This window comes from Streptopelia decaocto (genome assembly GCF_964273445.1).
Source record: "Streptopelia decaocto genome assembly, chromosome: 11".
NCBI lineage: Eukaryota > Metazoa > Chordata > Aves > Columbiformes > Columbidae > Streptopelia > Streptopelia decaocto.
In genome coordinates this window covers 16,011,194-16,032,003 of record NC_138666.1, presented here as the reverse complement: position 1 = coordinate 16,032,003, position 20,810 = coordinate 16,011,194, and the positions used below count along the sequence as shown (strand labels likewise).

Sequence of the window (20,810 nt, the reverse complement as noted above, 5' to 3'; positions counted from 1 at the left end):
GGAGGGGGCAGAAACAAAACTTCTGAGGGGCAATATCTAGTGTTTGGTTGTTGAAATCCAGTTACCTTAGAAATAAAATGCTTTCGCTTGTCTAAAAAACTCTTTAACCTATTCTGTTCACCAGTTTAAGCAGTAAAGTGATTTATTTAAAGGTTCAAGAATAAGTTTAGGGAACAAAATGGATACTTTAGCATGCCTCGGCATCCTGTATAGCTTAACAGACAATTAATACTGCTTACTGAAATATTTACTTTCCACTCTTTTGCTAATAACAGCCAAAGTGGTTTAAACCACCGCATTTATACAAAGTAATTAAAATGTACATCTTCAGAGAGAACTGCCGCATAGTTTTACTATTAATTTGACAAATGTAATCCCTAACAATGAGGCTTATCGCTGAAATAGAAATAGAATTGTGGGGTGTTGCTAAGTAGTATTGTGATCGTAGGGTTTGGATGTAAATTGCTCTTGTGCGTGAGAGGAGGTAACGGCTCATGAAAACGCATTGACCTTTCACACCAGGGCATGGACAACACGTCCTCGCCTCCCTCTGTAGGTACCAACCTCTCCCTGTAAAGATTCACCTCAGTTTCCATAGAAAGGGAAAATATTATAAAATCAATAACATCATTATGGTTGTAGCTAATATATTTTAAAGAAATACTTGTAAGCGATGTGTACTATTAACACAATGAGATAGGTCTGTGCTTAGGGGCTTTGACACAAATATAACCACACAAACCCTCTGGTCTGCAGAGTGTCTGACAAGCGTTTACATGTTAACATTCATTAAAAGACTCGGTCAAGCAATTCATGCCTGATTAATTGATTATCCCATGGTGACAGTTCATTTTTTGAAATCGCTGCCAACCTGAGCAGGAGCAGGACAGTCAGACCAATGACAAAAGACATTGATGGACAAACACCGGACTTATTGAATAGCTGCTGAAGTGACAGACCAGCATCTACAGAGTTTAATCAATGCCTCAAAGACATTGCAACACTGTAGAGACGGTTTATTTCTTTTCTGTGCATTTATGAATTGTTAATGCAGTCAATACATATTAGCTTCATTTGGTGTTTGGTTGAAATGCAATGTGAATTTTCCGAGTTAAGAGTTGCCTTAATATCAGTTTTTGTACAGTGAGATTTATGAGTCCTTACAGATTTATAAGGCTTTATTGATGGCTAGAAAGCCAAGCATAATTTCTGACTTTGTTTATTCCAGCATTACAGAATTAGTAAGAGTTGACATTGCAGGGCTTATTGAATAAATTCATTTCCTTGGCAGTGTGTGCATTTTGAATTTTCTTGAGTTAAGCCAGAAAAAGTGGATGCATCAGCACAAGCCAGTAAATAGCAACTGCAGTGCGAGAGGATTTCAAGCCATAGCACTGCAAGGAAGAAGCTCTAAACTGGAGCAAAATATCCACAGACAGTAAATGTGTTGGAACAGATCATCCCTTACCTAATGGTACTGAAGTCCATTGAATTACCCAAGAGACAAATTTAGCCCAATATTAATTTACAGCAGATGTTTGACTAACTAATTATTTGAAAGAGCTTGAGTGTATTGCGATATAATTGCCTGATATTGCAGCGTATTGCTTTCAGAGCTTGTTTTTGCCTTTTCTTGATGTAGAAACAATAACACAAAAGTCATGGTGTGAGTTTTCTGAAAGATCACTTGGTTTTGTGAGTATAAAGAAACAAGATTCCCAGATCCCCAGCTTACAAGTGAAGTCAGGCCCTGACTGATCTGTAGCCTGGCCCAGGGCCAGACATGGTTTTGAGCTTTGATGAGACAAATATTCCGAGCGCTGCTCTTCCTGCACCACCCACCTCCGCTCCTGTCCCTCCTCAGTGTGCACTGCAGGGTGACGGGGCAGGACCGTGCAGGTGCAGCAGAGGTGATTCTTTGGTCCTTCTGGATCCCTTGCTGCTGGTATGTCCAGGGAAGCTGCTGTAGCTCACACCCTTCTTGAAAGCCCTGCCTAAAGATCTTGGGTGGTTGTCCTCTAGTCAGCAGGAGATTGAATTCAGTTGCTGTTTCCACTACTGTTGATGTTGTGATTTCCGAGGTTTCTTGAACTGATCTCAAAGCTTAATTATTTCAACAACACACTGTAGGGAAGTGTCTTCTCTATGCATCTCACTTTTTGCGCCACCATGTTTGAACCCATCAGCTTCTGGCCTTTCCCTCCCTGAAGTTCTAACTATGCAATGACCATGAGCTGCTCTGGGTATGACTGTGACGCTGCAAACATATTCAAACGAAGAACAAGGAGAGGCATCATGCTGAATTAAGAGATTGTTGAGGAGTCACGGAGAGACAATTTTATGAAGAGAAATTAAAAAGATTGCATTTCTTTGCCAAAGTAGAAGGAGCTTTGTAAGTAATGAGTTCTAATGAGAGTATTGAAGTAATGTTACTTGAGAACAGTTTATTCTGCAGCAGGCTACCTTGCATTTTCCTCTAAATCTTATCATACTATCCATTGCTAAAGACAGAATATTTTAAAGGATAGATGGGCTGCTGATCTGAATCATTATGGCAATTCTTATGCTCCTACTAACAGAGACTGCTGTCATTTCAGTGACAATTAGCAGGCAAATCCTATTACAGGAATAAGATCACCTAATCCTCACTCTATTCACTATGATATGTGTTTAATTATAAGGCTTCTGTAGGCTACAATACTTTGTGCAAAAATTCCAGAAAATATAGAAATTGTGTTAGAAGACTTCACTTAAAATGACAAGTTAGACATCTGCAACTTCAAAATTATTACTCCAGCCCTTTTAATTGGCATAAATACTTCTCTGTGCCGTGCGAGGTGGCTCTTTACAACTTGTGGTAATGTAGGAAAGCCAGCAAGGTCTGAAGTGTCACTAGCAATTTCCCTCTTTGCTGCATTTTTAACTTTTTTAGGAAGGTAGTAAGCAAGCAAAAGATACTTGGAGAGAGCCCACCAGGTACATTATCCACTTGGTGGTTTGATCCTTTTAAACTTGTTCATTAGGTGTAGCAGAGAGAGAAACATCGCAGGAGGGACCGCGAGGGCGCCCGGTTGCACGCTGGGGCGCATTCAGCCGTGAGCCAGCCCGTCACCCCACACACAACCCCTGCACCGGGCGCTGCAGCACTGCTGGCAACCACCCCGCAATGAGCAAACACAGCTTTTATTTAACAGCAGTTACTGGCTTGTTTGGTTGGTTTTAGTCTTTCTTTCTAATAGCAAAAGGGATAACTCTAAGAAATATGACCTCTAACCAAAATAAGATGAGTTAAGGGCAACCTGTACTTCCTGTTTAGTTGGAGTACAGAATAATTTCCATGAGGGATGGTGGTATCTTTAGAAGAATCCCTTCCACTCTTGCATAAGCTGCCTTTGGGCATATGTAGTTTGCATAATAAATCTTGTACGTTGTCCCCTGTATATTTAACTAGCTCTTCTTTACATGGCTTTCTACTCTTCAGCGTTTGAACCCAATTATTTAGCACTAGCGTAAGTCTGCAACTTGTAGAGTTAGCAGTTGAAGTTTAATGGTGGGAGATTAAGATCTTCTGTTGTTGTTGTTACTTTGGAAAATGCCACCTAACAGTCTACATACAAACCTTGACCGTGCACACAGAATTTGGCCTTAAAGGCTGCACCATAAGGTGAAATTAGTGTAAGGTTGCTGAGAACTCTCAATATCAATGCATTTTAAAATCTGTTCATTATAATTTCTATCTCACAGAGCTAGAATACCTGCTGTGAATCCCCGTTCCCATGATATACCATGCTATTTCCGATCTTTTATTGTAGTTAATAGTCCCTGGACTAACTTAATTGTGAGGTGGGGGTTCAGACACCTGAAAGCGTGCTGTACCACAATTAAATCTCAGTTACAACAATGAGACAAAACAATTAACAATCCTTCAAAAATTATAGTTGTCCTTTTTCTCAAAAATATATATATATTTTTTCAGCCTACATTATTCTTATTTCCCTTATTCTTCCCTGAAGCCCAGGATACACTTTTGCAGTACCTCTTTCAATTACAAGTATCAGTATTATGATTCTTTGTCATGCTTTGTATTTTGTTATCCCAAGACTCTAAATCTGTTCCTTTTCTCTTCCATGTTATCTTTAACATCTTTATAACAAAAGTGCTGCAAAAGCTATTGGAGAAAGATCAGTCTGTCTGACAACATCATTCTTTGTAGCATGGCAGAGTTTGAATAGAGGCGACCAGTTCTGTTATATGAAGCAGCATTCTCGTTAACAAAGGAGGATAAGCATCAGAAGCATCTGGGGAAAACCACTGATTCAAAGTGCTGCACTGTGAATATGAATTTTAACCAGCAATAAGAAAAAAGCAGAGTATCATCTTTAGTCAGCAGAGTTCAACTCTATTGAAGCAAAGGGGCTGAAGGAACTGATAAGTACTTGGGACACAATCCAAAGCAAGTCAGTGGAAAAGTTCCTGGTGACTTCAATGGTCTTTGAATCAGGTTTTCTAAAGCTATTTTTAAAGCACTTGTGTACGTGAATCTTCACCTGCATTAGCAGTGAACATAATCATTCAGCAAATTAGCTATTTATGTGCATGGGTGGATAAAGCAATCCTGGAAAGATCTGTGTGCCCAACGCACCGAAGGCTGGAAGCAGAGGTGTCGTTGGAACCTGCTGAGACTGACCACTGGTGCTTTTGGATGTTGAACTGGGAAGGCTCCAGCTTTCCTAGCGTGCTGCTGGATGCTGTCGCAGCCCAGCCGCGCTCCCCTCCGGCAGAGCCTGCACTGCTGTCTGCGCAGAGGGACGGTGCCAAACCGAGCTGCAGTTCAAGGCTGAGGTGGCCATCGGCGGGAGCAGAGGCACGGGCGTTGCTTCTGCATCCTTTTCTGGGGAAGTCGCATTTTAAACTGAACTGGTGATTCTGAAGCCTTGGTTATTCCCAAAATATATCTTTCACTTTCTGTTGTTTCAGATACACAAATATTAGAATAAAAGATCGGAAAGATTTACCTTTGCAAGGGGGCTTAAATGTGGAGGGTATCTAACATGCTGCTCCTCTGTGTGTGGCCCCATGGAACTGCACACAGCACTGCTCATTCTGGGCTGACAAGCTGTGCGGGTAACCACAGGGACAGGAACAGAAGAGCTACATGAAGAGTCATCCTCTAAAGTTACTCGAATAAAGACAAAACAAATATCGTGTGGCTTCTGAAGAAGTATGGTGCTGGATTTTTTTCTCGTTGAAGCTGAGTGAGTCTGCAAACAGGGGCATTAAGTGCAGGCACATTTTCTGCTGACCTTGCTACTGCACTGGCCCAGTGAGATAATGCACCTTTTCAGCTGTATGGTTATTTGTATCTGGTGGAGAGCACTCCTAATATTACACACATAGGAAGGACTGTGTTTTTTGCTTCAATCTCCTTTTGGAGAGATCATTTCTGGTTTGTAGTTCAACCCAAATGTATAGCTTTAGGTGCATTTCTGGCAATTATACCCTTAAAACATTACTTTCAACCTTCATTAACTCTGTGAGTCTCAAAATTGTTCTGTGGACATATGAACCTCTTTGTATTGAGGTCTGCTAGGTGCAAGCTTGCTTTCCTTAGCATTATTTTGGACATTTTAGTTACCTTAAAAGCAATCTATGAACTTCCAGGCTTATTGACAGCTACTGCACTGCAGCGGTTGTGGAGCAGCAGACAGGGGTGCCAGGGATGCTCACAGGTCAGCTCCACTGTGTTTCTGAGCATCCCACATCTGGGCTGGTTTTGCAAAAGTCGACGGAGGTACCTATGAGGGACCTGTACAAAACTGTTTATGCATTGGCTATAGAATAAAATCGTGCTGGGGAGAAATCCCTATGCTGCCTCTTCACACTGTAGGTACACAATATTACTAGCTAGAAGCTGTTGAATTTTAAGTGTAAGGTTTAATTCCCATGGTTTGCACCCATCGCGTGGTAGTGTTTTGTCGTGGGAAACAGTATCTACCAAATCTCCATGTAACATATATAGCGCATCATTTTGTTTGCGATGTCCAGCAGAAGGGCAGCTGTCATAATTTTCAGTTTTACTGCCTTCAAATAACCTTTCCAAATGCTAATCTCTTTTTAATGTATCCTCCAGCAATTTTAAATAGGCCAACGTAAACAGCATGTAATTTGCAGGTTTACTTTCTTTGTTGAATCACCTGAGCTAGACTTTTTTCATAATAAAACCGGTATCTAATTTACCACACATATTATTCTAATCACAGTAACAACTTGTGGTTTGCATACTGTGTAGTTATGCTTTCACATTATTCAAAACCAGGTGATATCTCATGAATTTCTGATAATTTTTTCTTTAGTTTCTGACAGTTATTTAATTGTCTTGTTAACACGGATCATTTGATTTTATATCAGATTAAACTGTAGTCTCAATGGTTCATTTTTGCAAAATGCTGTGTTGACAGAAAGGTGCAGAGAATTTGAATGGATATGTATCTTATGAAATGCACATTTCAGCCACCGGCACTGAGCTTCTCTATTAAGCTCTGGATAAACATTTTGAGGTTATATGTTGGAGTTCATTAGTTTTCATATATGTGTGTGTGTGCTGGTTTGGTGTGTTCAGCTTTTGAAAACAGGCAGTGGTGGGAAGGTGGAAGGTGCAGGGGTTGGCAGGTTATCCCACAATATGATTTGCGATTGCTGGGGTTTGGGTGGGTTCTTTGCTATGCACGTTTTAGGGTAAAAAAACCCCAAACACCATTCTTTGTTGGGAATTACTTTGTTTAGGCCTATAATGCTTGAGGAAGGGATAATATCTTTACCATAATAAGATTCTCTAACTAAAAGGAAATCACATTTTTTACATCTCTCACCTCGTATCAGGTAAGGCCCCAAAAGGCCCGTTAATTCCTCTTGCATTGGGGGAAACAGAGAAGAGAGCTTGGCACAGCAGGAGAGCAGGTGGTATTGAATGCTGTGTCTAAAAGACAGCGATCATTGACTTTATAAATATTTGCTTTTCTTTGAAATGCCATTTAACTAGACTAGGTCAACATTTTCAATTGGTAGCTAAACTAAAACAAGTTGGGAAAAGAATGCTTTGGGTTTGTTTTTTCCTGTTTTGAGATGTGTTTTAACCTTTCTTCTTTTTTTTTTTTTTTTCCAAGAAACAAAACTTTGCAAATTTATATGTTTGGAAAGATCATTTTTGGCAAAACGTTCACTAGCTGTCCTGTGGGAGTGGTGAGAAAGCTTCCCCTGGACTACAAGAGCACTATCAGATGGCACTGCCCCAGGGTATTGATTGAATATAAGTAGTAATATGGGTAGATAAGCTTGAGTGGTATTTGTTTTAAACTCTGATTTATCAGGGCCAGCCAGTGACACAAGCGATTTGGCATTTACACACTGAAGTCATGATACAGCCTTGCTGGGTAAGATACTGACTGCAAAATGTTTCAATAGCTTTTGAGCATTCATTTTGAAAAAATACCAAACAGAGATGTATTAAGTCCAGGAAATGCAAAGAAAAAAACTAGAAAAGTTGTTCTCCCCTTAGTATAAATAAACTACAAGACAGATTCGATTTAAAGAACCTTCACCACCACTGAGAATCCTGCTGGTGTTGGCTGTCTTCTTAAGTTATATTTGACGCTGACACCACTGGGAGGATGGGGAGACTTCCCGCTGCTTTTATCACTCCTACGCTGAGGGATAAAACCCCTGTCATCTTTAGGACCTGATCTTGCCCAGAGAATTGTACAATTATTAAACCTGTTGTGGAGAAAAGGAACCAGGTGAATCCATCAGCTCTCTTCAGTGAACTCGCTGGGCACTACCCAGGCCTGCTGGTGAGGGAGAGGGGATGTTTGAGCTCCCTAAATTCAAATAGCATGGAAGGATAACAAAGCTTGAAAAGGTAGCGTAGAGCTGTTCCTGTCTATTTTTCTGATGTGTTTTCTACCCAACCTGTCCACCGCCCCTCGGTGGCTTTGGCTGGAGAGGCTTTCACTGGCTTCACGTCACGTGCAGCATGTGCTGCCCAGGGCAAAAAGTCACAGCAATGTGAATGCTGTGCTGTTTGCTGTGGCACAGCTACGGGACGCTGTGGCACAGCTACGGGACAGTGTGGCACAGCTACGGGACGCTGTGGCACAGCTACGGGACGCTGTGATGCCTCCTGCCCACAAGATGATCAGACCATGTTGCTTTTCAGCTGGCCGTGGAACACTGGTTTTCATCTGCAGCAGCAGCCCTAACAGGAGTCAATGGTCATTCCTACCCCAGGGCTGCAATCTGGTGTTTAGCAGTGAGTTTGCTTTGACTGTGAAGTCTGTATTTATTAGTCAATACCAATTTTCTCCTCCTTGTGACAGGAACATTATCAGAGAAGTGACTTGTGAATTTGTCTACAACACCTGCTTGGCTGCCCACACCTGGGGTCCGTTTCCCTGCAGCTGAGCCGGAGCTGTGGGAGATGGACACAGCAACCTAAACACAGCTGTGCATTAAGAAATCTTTGCCTTGTGAAATTCCCGCCAAAGAACATTTCAGCTTGCTAGATGAAAGAAATAGAGACAGATTCAGGCAACTAGGCGAAGAAAATGCGTCGTTACGTGCAACAGATCCAATGAGTACTTTGTTTAGGAAGGGAAGTCAAAGCCGGGAAACAGAATGGCCTTTTCCCAAGGTAACTCCACCGCAGGGCACCTTCTCCACTGAGACAGATGGTGAATATTTTCCCACTATCAAGACCAGTGTTGCTCTGCTTGCTTCTGATTCCTCTAAAGGACTCCAAGAATGTAGTTTGTCTTCCTAATTAGAGCTGCTCTCACAGCAAATAGGGTTTTCTTGGAATATTAACAACTGGGCCTTCTCTGACATGATTTTACACCAGCAATGTTTGGTTGCTAAAAGGACAGAAGCTCAGAAACGTTTAATTAATGAATATTAAAATATTCAGAATACTCAAAATGCTGTCTCAGCAGTTCTTTGTGAAACATCTTTCATTATCATCAAATGTCTATCTATTAGTGGTGGTGTGCAGGGCTGTAATCAAAGTGGCTGAATGCTGTAAAAATGCCTATAAATACACGCACTCTTCTGAACTCAGTAGGAACCAGCATTTGACTCACACTTCCTAATTTGAGGAATTTGAAATCTAATTAACATTAAATTGCAAGAAAAGTGTACAAAGATCAATGCCAGAAGGATGGCTTTGCCGTGCGAGGGAGGGAGGCGGCTGGAGGCCGCTGGGATGAGGCGGTGAGGAGGGAAGGGGAGACAGGCCCAGTCCTGCTCCCCACGCTGCCTCGGGGAACACATTTGAAAGTCAGTTTTGTGCTCTACACAGCAATATAAGCAAATAACCAAACAATACAGCGAGGCCGATGCTGCAGAATTTCTCCCCAAAGCCCCGAAGTAAAGGGGGCAGGAGGCGTCACGGTGACAGCTGTGAGTGTGGGAGCTCTGCTCACCTGCCCAGACTGAAAAGGAAAAGCCTCTTCACACTTGTAAGGACTGTGGTGATGGCACATCCAAGCCTAATGTGAAGGGTAAATCAAGTACAACTCAGCCTTTGAAGATGAAGGGGAATAGAGTAAAATACACACTTGCGTACTGTGGGTCTCTGATTTTGAATCTGTGATTTCATGGAGGAAAGAAATCGTGTCACTGAATTCCTTTGAGGAACTGTGTCCTTGGCTTATTAACTGGCTTCATGCGCTGTCCAATTTCAGAAGAGGAAAGGGCTGCATTTGTGTGTGGCTGGTCTTAGTTAATTATTATCTACTGAAATATCACCTAGGAAATACTCTGTCATGCAGCTTGATACTTGATGCAGCAAAAGGTAACTCTTCCATAGTTCATTAAATTATGTTGTGGTGAACTTATCTCCACTGGGTCTCAATTAAGAAGTGAAGCCAGTGCCTTTAGAGGAAAAGGCAGAGAACAATCAGAATATATTGAATATATAATTTGATCTCTGGAAACAAGCAAGAGGAAAAATATGGTGTGCAAATGTGTAGACATTAAGAACTTGTTATATCTCAAAGATTTGTGTATGGAAGTATAATATAATTAGATCATTATTGTTTGTTAGGAATATTTAGTGCTTTTTAAAATTTAAGGTGTTTTTTCTACGTTAACTACTGTATATTTACCGTAGTAAATATTCATTTTCCTTACTACTTCCCTTTTCTCTATTTTGGCACCTCTGGGAACTTCAGTCATGCTGATTTTTGGGCCCATTGTCTATTACCATGAATTATAAAACTGCAGTAAATTTTCTATTACATTCTAATTTAATTAAACATTTTGGTTTTAATAATATATATTTTTTTATTTTTCCATTAAAAAATGTTTTAAGTATCTAGCAGAACTAATCTCTCTGGATCTTTTTCTACAAAACCCCACAAAGCTCCTTTCATTAAATAACTTTAAATGTGAAGAACAGAAAAGGAAGCTATCTCAACTTTTGTTTCTCAGACCTCCTTTCCTACCATTCTTCATTTCTCTCCCATTTACATGCTTTTCTTTAGTATTGCTGTTGTTATAATGGTTTGCCAAGTTGTTTTCTCCCACAAAATATAAATCTTCCCCAGAAGCATTCTGCAGTTACTGGTGAAATCTGCTACTGGAACAGGCAGTAACATGGCTGGTTTAACATGCAGCACTGAACACATCATCAATATATAGGTGTTAAACAATACCTGGCTTTGTAGATTCTTGAGTAACTTAATTCCCTTCGATAGCATGAGAATGAGCAGCTCATAAAAGTAGAATAATTGGAATTTTAATTAGGTAGTGACTTAAGGATGCCTCCTGTTTACAAGGTAATAACATCCCTTGAGCTAATTGAATGGAGGGGCAGTTTTCAGTTTAAGAGCTTATAAAAAGATTTGTTGATTAGTTTCCACTGTTAATCTCGGCTGTCCACAGTATGTAAGTGAACTTGGTGGCCGAGGTGCTGATGTTTGTTTTGGGCACGTGAATGGTATCCCAGCTTTGCTTAAGTTCTCACCCAAGTGTCTAGGATGAATTTGAAACAATTAGAGTGAACAACATTGAAGTCTCAATGAGTACAGAATTGCTTAGCTGTGGCATAAAATTAATGGCATCTACCTGCAGGTGTATACATTGACTTTTGTGACTATTTGAATACACGCGTTTTTATTTGTTTACAATGGAACAGTCAGAGGAATTTGTTTTCTTCTGTGAGATGAGCGGCATCATGTTTTTCCTAGCAGCTGCATGCACAATTAGGAGGACCCAATTAAAACTGAATTCAGTTCACACTGTGCAGCAGTGATTGCTGTCTGTAATTTCTCCTGTGGTTTGACTTATGGGCATTAAGCTGTGCAGAACTTTATTAACAAATAAAGTCAAGTCAAACAAGTCAAGAAAGAAAAATGCAACAAGCTGGAAACTGAAATCTTGGCCACTGTGCACTATCTACAGCTTGAGAAAAGGAATCTTCCCCCCCCGCCCAAACAGCCACTGGGCAGATGACCAGTTTTCTCTGCTCAGGCTTGTGCTTTCTGTCCTCCTGGCCACAAGAATAAGTGTTTGTGTATCTCCTCTGCTCCCATGTCAGCCACTCCAACTGCAGCAGCTGCAGGCCATCTTTCCTGTGGATTCAAGCCTAAAATAATTCCAAAGCCAAATATACCTTTGTTTGTCCCAAGGATTATCTGTGCCATCATTACAGAAAGCTCAGCACTGCCAATCTTTATGCCAAATGGAAGGAGAAAGGTAAATGAATTAGAATGGGGAGGGAACAGGGCACTGGAGCACAGGCACCATCTGAAGGACGAAGAATTTCACAAACTGCTTTCTTTCTCCTTCCTGAGGCTGCTCAGGTCCCACTGCTCTATAAAGAGACTTGATTTGTCCCAGCCCATGTAGCCTCTCCTCATGTACGCGTGTACATACGCAGTGGCACAGCATGTTTCTCTTTCATCATTTAGGGATACTCGAGCCTGCAAGCACTGATCTCCTGGCTAATGCGCTACAAAAAGCACAACATCAGACACCCAGTCCCTGCAAAGAGCTTTATGAGAAAACGTGTGGTTTCCAACTAAAAAGCAGGAAGAGAAGCCCCCAAAGACTCAATTTCTGTAGGCATGAACAGCCAGTGGGTAGTGATTCTGAAACAAGAGGGAAAGTGCGTGTCTGAATTGCCCTGACGTACAGAAGCGGCTCCTCGCCGGAGCGTTGTTCCCCGTAATCACCACATAGGTCTCCTGAAGTGGCTGAAACCAAGAAGGGACAAAGATGGGGCTTAATTTTACAAGATGCAGAATATTCTGACCACCAGGCAGCAGAGCACTCCAGGCACTGGAGCAGAGCTAAAAGTACAGACGCTTAGTTGATATCGAAGTACTTTTGTGCACTGATGCTATGAGCTGGCATCTGGTAGGACAGGGCCTGTGCAGGACAAGACTAAAATCAGTTCATCACCTTGAGTATGGCAAGTGCTGACAGATCCAAAACTGGTCAGTTACTTTCAAAAATAGATAGATTACTCATTCGGATAAAATTATAATTATGTTCATGTGTAGGGCTTATACAAGGTCAGTTATTTGGCTTTTTATGTTCTCATGACTGCTGCTAAAGCAGTAGTTAACTGGCAGTTTTGATGCTGATACACAAAACAAGCCATAATAGAGAAGAAAGACACCTTTAATTTCAAGCTCCACTAGAATCATGAAAGGAAAATTAATGTTTACTAAATGAAAAAGGATGATATTGCTGGAGAGAGGAAGTTCTGTTTAAACTTTTAAGGGAAGGTTAATAACTTTGAGAAATGGAAACATATATTACAAAACATGTTTAAAATGGCATAAACTTTAGAAAATCCATAAAATATTGTAAACTTGCCTAAGCTCTTCAACGTGCATTTAAAAATCAAGTAAACTGAATGATAGCTGACATATGGCAGGGCAGCTTTCTAGCACTGACACATTTTCTATGAAAAATTCAGTATAGCCTTATATTTAGAATAAATGTTTTGAGGTGAAATGAAAGTCTGCTGATCAGCTTTTGCATCTGGGAAGCATCCAGGCTTGTTCCCCAGGAATCCACTTTCATAAAGCTGCCACTCCGAGCGTCTTCTGACGTATCGCAGTGCGGCTGAGCTTTGCCTGGGATGTGTTGCCAAGCACCATAAACGAATGCAGCTCCGAGATAGCAGGTCACTTCTTATTTTGCCAGACACAACAAAGAAGTGTCAACCTCTGACAGTTTTTAAAAGTAGGCTTTAAAAGAAATATCAAACCTTTCTTTTCAACCGGTCAGTATCTGAGAAGGCACGGTCACAGAAGAAGAGAGGATAAGGAAATTTGTGGAAGTGGAAGCTGCACTATGTGAGTGATTTAGCACTGCATCACTCTGGCTTTATGCTGCTGAATATATTTGGGATTAGGTGGCACGGACTTTATGCCATCAAATAAACGGGCAGTGGATCTGAGTGCAGTCATCGGATGTGTGTGTGCACCACTGCGGTGGGATTATAACCACTGCCAGGAATGCACTAGATTTTGTGATAATCTCACAGTTAATATGCTTCAGCCTTTCATTTTTGTTTTGGGCTCTTGCAGTCCTTGGGTACCTTGAATTCCCTGCAGAGAACCCCTGCAGTAATAGGAAAGGGAAACATTTATCAGGTGAATTGCCTGATTTAACACAATATAGCACAATCTATGAGCAGTAGGACAGGCCAGGAAAAAATCACAACAGCTTTGGGTCCCAGTTCCCCAGTGTAACAGTGAAGTGCTCCAACTCTGAAGCACTTGCTCACAGTCAACAGGACATACTGGTCCTGTAAATGCTGGGCTGTGATACTGTGCTGCTTTGACTGAAAGCGAGTTAATTTTCTTTGTGCAGTTAGAAACCTTTCTTTTTTTTGTAGCAAAGTCATTTTTTTATTTAGTTTGAGAACAAGAAGGCAACGCCCTGGGACAGCATTAGTGTTTTTAATTACTCTGGTCTGAGACCAAATGCCTCTGAGCTCTGCCCACAGGTAGCTGGGAAGGGGGCACAGATGGGGCAGCCCCTGGCTGACATCCACACTGATCAATAAGAATATTCCATCCCGTTCGCATCATGCTTCATATTTAAGGAGAGTCGGGATCTTCTGGCTCGTCTTGGGGCAGCTCAGAGTCGGGACACAGCCCTGTTTGGGGCAGCTCTGTTTGGGACTGTCTTTAGTTTGGCCTTTTGCCATCCTGCTGCTTTGCAGAGGCCTCTGGGCCGTTCTGCCGCCTTCCCTCTGGGATGGGCTGTTTGGTGCTGCTGCCTGGGACTGGCTGCGCAATGTGGACAGAGCTCACGAGGAATTGCATTGAGTATCTTTTATTCTATACTCTATTTGAATTTTATATATATTATTATTGATAGTATATTAGCAAGTTTCTCCCCTTTTGATTAGTTCCCCTATTTGGGGGTGACTCAGGCTATAGCTTAAGAACTGTATTGGCTTTTACGGGCTTTAGGCTGGAAAAAGTACTGACTTTCTAACTGCTAAAGCATGTTAACAGAAACTGTAAAAAAAAAAAGAAAATAAAAAAAGAGGTGGTGCACTCTCAATACCGTGTCATAAATAAATGCTGCATTTTTCATAAGACTGCCACGGATATGGCATAGTCATGAAAGCAGGGAAAAATTGTTGTAGGAGACAGCCTCTGTATATTATTTGTGATAAAACAGCTTATACGCAATTGCTTTCAGCACTAGGCTGCATTTCTTTTGAAGAGGGTTGCACTGGACAGCGTTTGATCCTCTCATAAGCAGTCGCCTGATGAAGTCATTGCCAGCACTTTTTTCCAGTGTAAAAAATAACCAGGTTCACATTCACAGTCAGTCTAAACCACAACCATTTCAAGCAACAGAAAAGGGAATATCATAAGACCACATTGCCCTTATAAGTGCCTCGCCTAGGCAGACAAGGTAATAGATCTTTTCCTTTTTATCCCAGTAGCTGCAGACTGTTGAGAAATAGTCTGCATGCAGGGAAGTTCAGCTAAAGAAGACTCAGAGGATGCGAATGCATAAGGTTCATCTGCTCTTGAATGGGTGGAAGCTACTACTTCTCCTTGAGAAGCCTATCGACGAGCCCACTGCCTCTGCTTCAGTCACCACATTCTTTTGTTCGTCATTTCTGCTGATGCTGTTAGTTGAGAAGCAGATTAAATGGCTTCCAGTTTATTAAGAGAAGTTGCAAATGGTAGGAAAATTACTTCTGAAATTATATTTCCATGCTAGTTCATTTTCAGTTGTATTTATAAAAAGTTTCCAGCGTGACAAAAAGTGGTACGTTGTGCACTAGAACAGTATTATGGAAATGTACAGTGAACTTGGAGACATGCATAGGACTGTAATTTGTGAGAAACAAGGTGTATGTGCTCTGAATAAGTAATTAAGAAAATTTCAGTATAGCTACAATATTGGTATTTGCTCTAAGGCTACTGCAACAGACAGTAATATTTCTGCACTGTGGCTCCCTTGTGCTGTCAGGTTTGCAATCACGTTTGCATGCCAGCCCTTCAGACTGTCCCTCTCCTTCCTCCCACTCCTCCCCATCGCACCCGTAGTAAAGCAGAAAATAAAGAAGATGACAGTATTATGTTATGACCTGGTAGATGAGGTAAAGACCACAATCATTGCAGAATCTCAGATGAGTTTCAGGCTTGGTTATGTTCAAACTTGACTTTAAAATTCCGATACAGTCAGAGTACGAAGCCATTTCCATTCCACTTCCTGTTTTCACTCTTTTGAGCTCTCACAACATGCATCCTTCGAGATGTATTTCCCACCTTTTACCAGCTCCCAGAGGAGCGTGTGTCCATATATATTCATCCTAAAGTTCTAACTGAAAACATGCAGGTTTGTGAATATTTATTTTTTTTTTTCCCATGGGCTTATTTACCATATGGAGGGAAATTCACTACCTGAATATAGGTGTATAGAAACATTAATACTTCCCCTGGTTTTCATTTGGCAAAATTTCCCATTAGAGAAGTAGATACCATTTCAGAATATCCCTTCTCTTCTGACTAACGTCTGTAGAACACATTGTCTTAAGTACAGCTACAGATATTGTAGTATGGCTATAGATACCGTGTCCCTGGTGCAGGTGGGAGGCAGTGGCCTGGCATTCCTGACCTCCCCTCACCACGTTCATGGCCGCAGTCCTGTCTCCAGCCCAGGGACCGCCTGGTCCTGCAGCTCAGGAGTTTGTCTGTGCTGGAGGTGCCCCCGAGAGCTGCCAGGATGGGCTGCAGCCCCTGGGCTCTGCTCTCTCTCTTCCTGGCATTGTTTGTCCAAGTTGCTCTCTCTGCTCACCCCAAGGCAGCTCTCCCGAATCCAGGCTCTCGGTGCTGTCAGGATCTCATGCCCTGCCATGGCCAGGGCTGCAGAGGTGCTCGTTAGCGCTATCAGCTCCTCCACCATCAACCCGGGGGAGCTGCAGAGCCAGCGTGCTGGAGAAGCCTCTACCGACCACCAGGCTGCTGCTTCCAGCACAGACACAGCGCTGGGGTGGCTGCACATTTAGTTACTGAGAAGTTTTGCATGTTTAATATGCTGTCACAGACAGATTTATACATTGAAAGGTCATCATTAGGATGGGGATATATGTATTAATTTTTTCTTGTGCGCCATGTGCAGATGTGCTTGTCCTACCCAAAACAAATCCATTACTGTGTCTGCTTAAGAATAATGGCATGATTATTGCAGAAGCCAAGTTTTATATAGTTATGCAGGGAGAATTATTAGAAGAGCATTACATTTCTGTATGGTATATGACTCTCATTCATACCACTTCTCAACCCACACCCCTGCTTTGTCCTGCGTTTTCCATAGTCATAGTGCTCTTCACAGACGGTGAGAAAACGACTGTTGTAACTGACTCTTTAATGACCACAGGAATATCTACTGAATTTAATGTATTGGCTTGGAAAATCTGTTTTGCCCACCCTAAATGCCTGTCTTAAATAGATCTGCTCAGAGCGATGTGCATTATATAAATAAAACTACACAGACAGCATGTTTGTCAATCAGCAAAAAGGCTCTACAGCCGCGATCCCGGGCACATGTACTTTGTAAGCATTGGTTTCCAACAGATAAATGTAATCAAGGTTTATATGCTCACAGAAGCCAACAGGATGGGATTGTTTCACTCGAAAGATCAGAAGAAAATTGTAACTAATGTTGTGGAAAATTACTTTGATATTGCTTTCTCAGTACAGCATCACAATTAGGTAGCAGTGTGAAGCACAGGGAAAGAATAAATGAATAGTAACAAATCAACACAAACAGCTACTGTCAGGAGTACTTTACTCAGTGAAAGTAATGTAAGCATTACTTAAAGTTTTATGACTGTGGATTTTATACTGGTTTAAGTAGTACATCAAGGTCTCACCATCGTGCTTGCTGGGACTAAAACAATCAGGAACAATTTCCGGAACAGACAGATAAAACTAAAGTACCGAAGTATTTTTATTAATGTTGTTTCATAAGTTGTACTATTTTAAATTAAAGATGACTGAGTGTACTAACCATGAAAAACACCTTTTTGGACAACGCATAATTCTTCTCTGCTGCTTTTCAGTGGAAAATAAATGTTACTGAACTTTTGTCCAGCTTTCCTGATGAGATTTCAGCACCAGGCAAACACATTTTGCTACATAATAACTGCATGGGAAATACAAACGCAAAGACTAATCCAATAAAACTTTGCCATGCAGAAGCTGTTGTCCTAAGTAGATTAATGACACACGCATTTGTTCAATTCTATTGAGGGAGCAATCAGGCAAGCAAATTACAGCAATATCGGATCTCCATTAGAAACAGGTCCTCGTAAGGAGAAGCACAACACACAGGGGAAGGGGAGGATCCTGCTCCGCTTGCCAAAAATGTCACTTGTGATTGACAGATTTGCACAGAAGTCTGTCTGGTGTTGAAATATGCCTACCTCTCTCTGTAATGAAATGAATGGATATTTTGTTAAGCCACCTAATATGTTCTAGTGATAACTGGTACCATTTTCAGAAGCAGGGGATGTGCGGAGTTTCTGAGTCCACTGGGAGCCAAAAGCACTTAACACACACGAAAATCAGCCAAACAGAAATAAGAGTAATTGTATCGAGCACCTTTTACTCCAGGGTACAGTCTGGTTCCTATTATCATAAATAGTAATTGAATGAGAGAATCGAACCATTGATTCCCACACCTTTGGCAGTCACAGCATCGCTGGGATGTTGGTGTTTCAGCTGTGCAGAACCCTGCCCGCAGCAATCCAGGGTGTTGGGGAGCGAGTTCCCCCGTGGGGGCAGGATCTCTGTTTGGGCTGCTTTGATTTGAATGGGGTTGAGTGTCCCCTTCTATGGTTACATCCCTCTCGAAAATCACCTGCCGGTGTGCTACAATCAGCAGCCAGCGTTCAAGAGGTTTGTGGCAGAGGGAACGGGGGTACGACAGGTCAAGAGGAGGGAAAAGAAAAAATGGAGAAGAAATTGCACTGGTTTTGAGACACCACTAGAAATTCTTTCACTTTCAGGAGCAAAGAAGTAACTTTTCAATGTAAAGTTACAGATTCTGAGATGCATTAGAGCACTGCTGGCATTTGCTGTCCGTACGTCTTTCCCCTCACCCCCAATCTACCAGGCAATTTTGGTCGAATGCGGCCAGTACCACCAGTTTTAATGTGTAAGCTCTTTAGCATCCAAGTACACAAAAATAAATTGCAAAAGCACTGAAGGGACTGGCTCATCTCTGCTTTGCAGTGATGATTCATTATTTCTATAGATTCAGCTGCGTGTCTGCTTTCAAAATTGGTGTGCAGTCGGACTGAATTATGAACATATTAAAGTGCAGATTGTTTAGTGACATGGAAATAAGCACTTAATAAACCTGGACACAGAAATTAGCACTTAATCTAATTAAATATTCTCTGTGTTAGGGTTCAGCTCCTTTAAAAATATTAATAATATTTTTAAACATACACAATCATGTTCACTATACAATGAAGATGTCAATCGAATAGACTTTTTATAACGCACTTATTTAGTCAAAGGAGAATTTCAGCGCATATAAGAGCAAACACAGTGACCAAACCACGGCGCACAGGGGCATTATGATGAGCTGGAGTACCGCACTGGCATTTGTCTAAGCTTTAAACCAGCCTCATTACAGCCTTCATCAAAGAGAAAGAGACTAAGAAATCAAGAGATCTTGTGCCTTTTTGTACTTCTTGTGTGCCCCTCGTTTCAAAGGAAACCAATGTTCCGCCCGCGGTTTTCTGGTTATCACATTGACGTAGTCTTTGTGGTTCTACATGGTTTAAAGTTAATAGTGTAGGAAGATGGCACGTGTGTGAATGGAAGTTATGAAGTTTCATGGAAGTTAAACACATTAAAAGAATGCATCCCAACACTTTTTATGTTTCTTGCTTGGCTCATTTATGCATTTCTTATTTTGCATCCTCATGACACGCTGAATATTGCATCAAGGCAAAGGGGAGTTCACAGGCATGTATTTGCAGGAACTGAACTTTTGGCAACATTTCTAATGTTCATGTTTACAGTGGTATATCTGGTAGCAGAAGTTGGTCTCAACTTTAGCAGAAAATTAAGTCCATCCAGCTGGACCCGGTGTACCTTGGCAAAGATTCCTGCATAATCAGTTAATTGGTTCTTGGAACTGGTTTTTAAGCAAACTCCTCTTTTTTCTTAATTAATTTCAAAATAGCCTTTATTAAAAAAAAATAAAAATGTACCTTTGTTGAGGCAACCTCTGTGAAATACCTAAAACATGTTAAGTTATCACTATAAGATATTAAACGTTAAAGAGTGAGTGAGTCAAATAGAAATAGGAATGCTTACCTGGTGTCTGCTGATGAACTATTTCTTCTGGATCCTGCAGGTGAATGAAGACAACGAGCCCAGCTGCTCCAAACAGCAAGATGAAGGAGAACATACACGTCAGCCTCATAATTATTGTTTGCGGATCAGTCCGGTTCCGACCCAGGAAAAGAACTGCATGCAATTTCCAGGATGCTCTTCACTCATAGTCTCGTCCTCTCATCGGGAATTCTGGTGTAATACATCTACAAGAGGTAAAAAAACCAAACCCCTACAACTTAAAATATAGAACATTTATTTTTTCCAGGCAGGTTAGTAGATTCAAGTCCTTGTTTAGATCAAATAACTGATTTCTCTAGTATTTCTTTGGTACAGTTAAATGCAATCGTCTAGTCAATTCCTGCCCCATCACTTAGTTTTTAATTGTATGTCACTATTTTAGCGTGTTGAAAAGACAAAGTAGAATATCATTAGAAGTGCAGTTTGGGAAAAATGGTCCTGCCATGGCTGCAGTTTGCACAGAAAACCCTTTTAATAGCTTGCTTGCTTCAAGTGAAGCATGTGTCACTTTTTATTTTTCACTGGTTAAACAATGTGAAAGCCATAAAGTGAGATAATGTGGGGGAAACGATCACTCAAGATGCACATTGCATGTCGAACACGGGGAGAAGGCCGAACAAGTGCCAGCTGCCTGCTTCGCCCTTGATAACAATATTCCAGCTGAAACCCTGCACCACAGGTCACTGTGCCACGCATTGGAAAAGCTCTGCAGGTGCATTGGTTTCTGAGGGAAATCCCCGTCCCGGTGCTTGGGTCACCCAGCCGCTCTGACGGTACATTCAGGTTCAGTGAGACGGCAGCAGCCCCGGTCCCCGGTGGGCACCTTGTGTGTCATGCTAAACCTCGTGCTGAGCGCAGCCCTGAGGCAAAAACTTTGCTTTAAGCCCATGTATA

At 41.5% G+C, this 20,810-nt stretch overlaps 1 protein-coding gene across 1 annotated transcript in view; it reads right to left on the bottom strand.

Annotated features, from left to right (window-relative positions):
• Positions 1–19,986, bottom strand: part of CHST8 (carbohydrate sulfotransferase 8) — a gene marked incomplete at both ends in the record, with an annotated part of 119,702 nt that extends 99,716 nt beyond the window's left edge. Inside the window, one exon of the mRNA XM_082062772.1 lies at positions 19,878–19,986. Coding sequence (XP_081918898.1) covers positions 19,878–19,986 — 109 coding nt within the window. The remainder of the gene's footprint in view (positions 1–19,877) is intronic.
• Between the last annotated feature and the right edge of the window lie 824 nt (positions 19,987–20,810).